Source organism: Gymnoscopelus microlampas (assembly GCF_963454915.1).
Source record: "Gymnoscopelus microlampas genome assembly, chromosome: 1".
NCBI classification, from domain to species: domain Eukaryota; kingdom Metazoa; phylum Chordata; class Actinopteri; order Myctophiformes; family Myctophidae; genus Gymnoscopelus; species Gymnoscopelus microlampas.
In genome coordinates, this window is record NC_139962.1 from 42,485,916 (window position 1) to 42,487,898 (window position 1,983).

Consider the following 1,983-nt stretch of genomic DNA (forward strand, 5'->3'; position numbering starts at 1 on the left):
GTGTTTGAAACGCTGAGGAAGGCCGACGTACGGGATGTTCCTTTATTATATGTCACACAATAGAAAGCTTTGATTAATAATGCTGATTTGCGCTCCATATATGGGCATATCTTTGATAGGCATGGCCATATATGCAGAAAACAAGTCTTCTCTCAGCCTGTCGGCCTGGGGAAGATAATCTGACGACATCAATGTCGTCAGATGGGGGAGCTATTCTGACGACATCAATGACGTCAGATGGGGGAGCTACTCTGATGATCTATGTCGGATCTATTCAGTAGCACAGATTTTCTTAAACGGACCGGGGTGATTCAAGCAACACAAAACAGTTGTTTTAAATGAGCGAAATTAACTTTACCAGGCTTGATATCATCAACCAGCGTTTTGCAATGTTCGGAAAAATTAAAGGCCGAAGTGCTGCAAATGCTGAGGCGATATGTGGCACTGTGGCCTGTGATGAGCGCATCTTACGGGACTGTCATCAGCTGTACATTGATGCAGACAGCGGGCTTGTCGCAGTAGCCCAGTCTGTTGGTATAACATTGCAGCCACCCAGGAAAAAGATCACGGTCATGGTGATGGGCAACCACTCAGCTGGCAAGAGCACTTTCATCAACTGGTATGTCGAAGAGCACATCCAACGCACTGGTGTTGCTATAGAGACTCAAGGCTTCACCTTTGTTACTAGTGGCCGCAAGAGAGAATCTCTCACAGGAAATGCCACCTTTCATCTATATCCACACTTCAAGCCTCTGCAAGAATTCAAAGGTGTGTCAGAGTACCTGAGCACAGAGATCTGCACGTCGCGGCAGAAGCGCTTCAGCCTGGTGACATTCGTGGACACACCAGGCCTTGTAGATGGAGACATGAAGTATCCTTTTGATGTTGACCAGGTTCTCATGTGGCTAGGTGAACAGTGTGACCTGATCCTGGTGTTTTTTGACCCCATGGGCCAGGCTCTGTGCAAGCGCACGCTAAACATAGTAGAGGCCCTTAACGAGCAGCACGGGGACCGGCTGCGCTTCTACCTCAGCAAGGCTGACGAGGCCGGTGGAGACTCTGACAGACAGAGAGTGATGATGCAGATTGTTCAGGAGCTGTGCAAGCGGCCGGGACTCAACAAATGTGGCTTTGACATGCCTACTATCTACATTCCTACTCCAAGCAAGCCCAGTCGCTGTGTTAACCAGATTGAGGAGCTATGTCGCACCATTGAGAAAACCATCAACCATACTGTCCAGAACACACTCAACTTGCTGGAGAAGGATTGTGAGCTCATCACTGAGGCCATCGCAATTGTCCTCCAAGACGACATTCAGACCAGTGTTGAGAATCGCCGGTTGCACCTCAAAGGCTTCTTCCTGGGCCTTCTGGGGCTAAGCATGCCATTGGCGCTGATGGTCATGCTGGTCGTGGGCAACCTCTCCAGAGAACTGCTAGAAATGGCGCTGGGACGCCACATCACAGGAGTACTCTCTCTCCACCTGACTCCAGCGGTGCATGTGTTCAACTCCCTGTCTGTGAAGCAGCAGTTCTATGGATGTGGTGTGCTGGTGCTCCTCTCCTACTTCCTGCTCATCTTCGCACGTATCTCCTTAAGTACTCCACACACTCTGTCACGCAAACAGAAAAGGCAGCTGCAAGAGAAACTGGATTATGTGCAGGATGTGGTCAAGACCAAAAAGAAAACCATGTATGAAGACTACCTGCGTCAGAGTGTCTGTGATCAAGACATGGGCTGCTTGTAGAGAGAACAGCCACCACAGCAAAGGCATTCAACATTTCCTGTCTACCATAGGACCAAATGTATTCCAACTTTGCCTCGGTGTTAGACAGGACCACCCTCTATTGTAGTTGTAAAATATACTGTATGGGTGTAACCCTCAAGGTAATTATAATTCTGATACTGTGGGCTGTTATCTCTAATCCATCTAGATACTTAAATCAAAATGTCCCCTCTTTGATAAATTACAAATGATGAAC

The 1,983-nt window shown here is 48.1% G+C and overlaps 1 protein-coding gene across 1 annotated transcript; it reads left to right on the forward strand.

Moving 5' to 3' along the window:
- Nucleotides 1-389: 389 nt before the first annotated feature.
- On the forward strand, nucleotides 390-1,748 carry LOC311043775 (uncharacterized protein; the record flags this gene model as incomplete). Its single annotated transcript, XM_084055136.1, has 1 exon — nucleotides 390-1,748. One exon carries the CDS (start codon nucleotides 390-392, stop codon nucleotides 1,746-1,748), a length of 1,359 nt encoding a protein of 452 aa, XP_083911262.1.
- Between the last annotated feature and the right edge of the window lie 235 nt (nucleotides 1,749-1,983).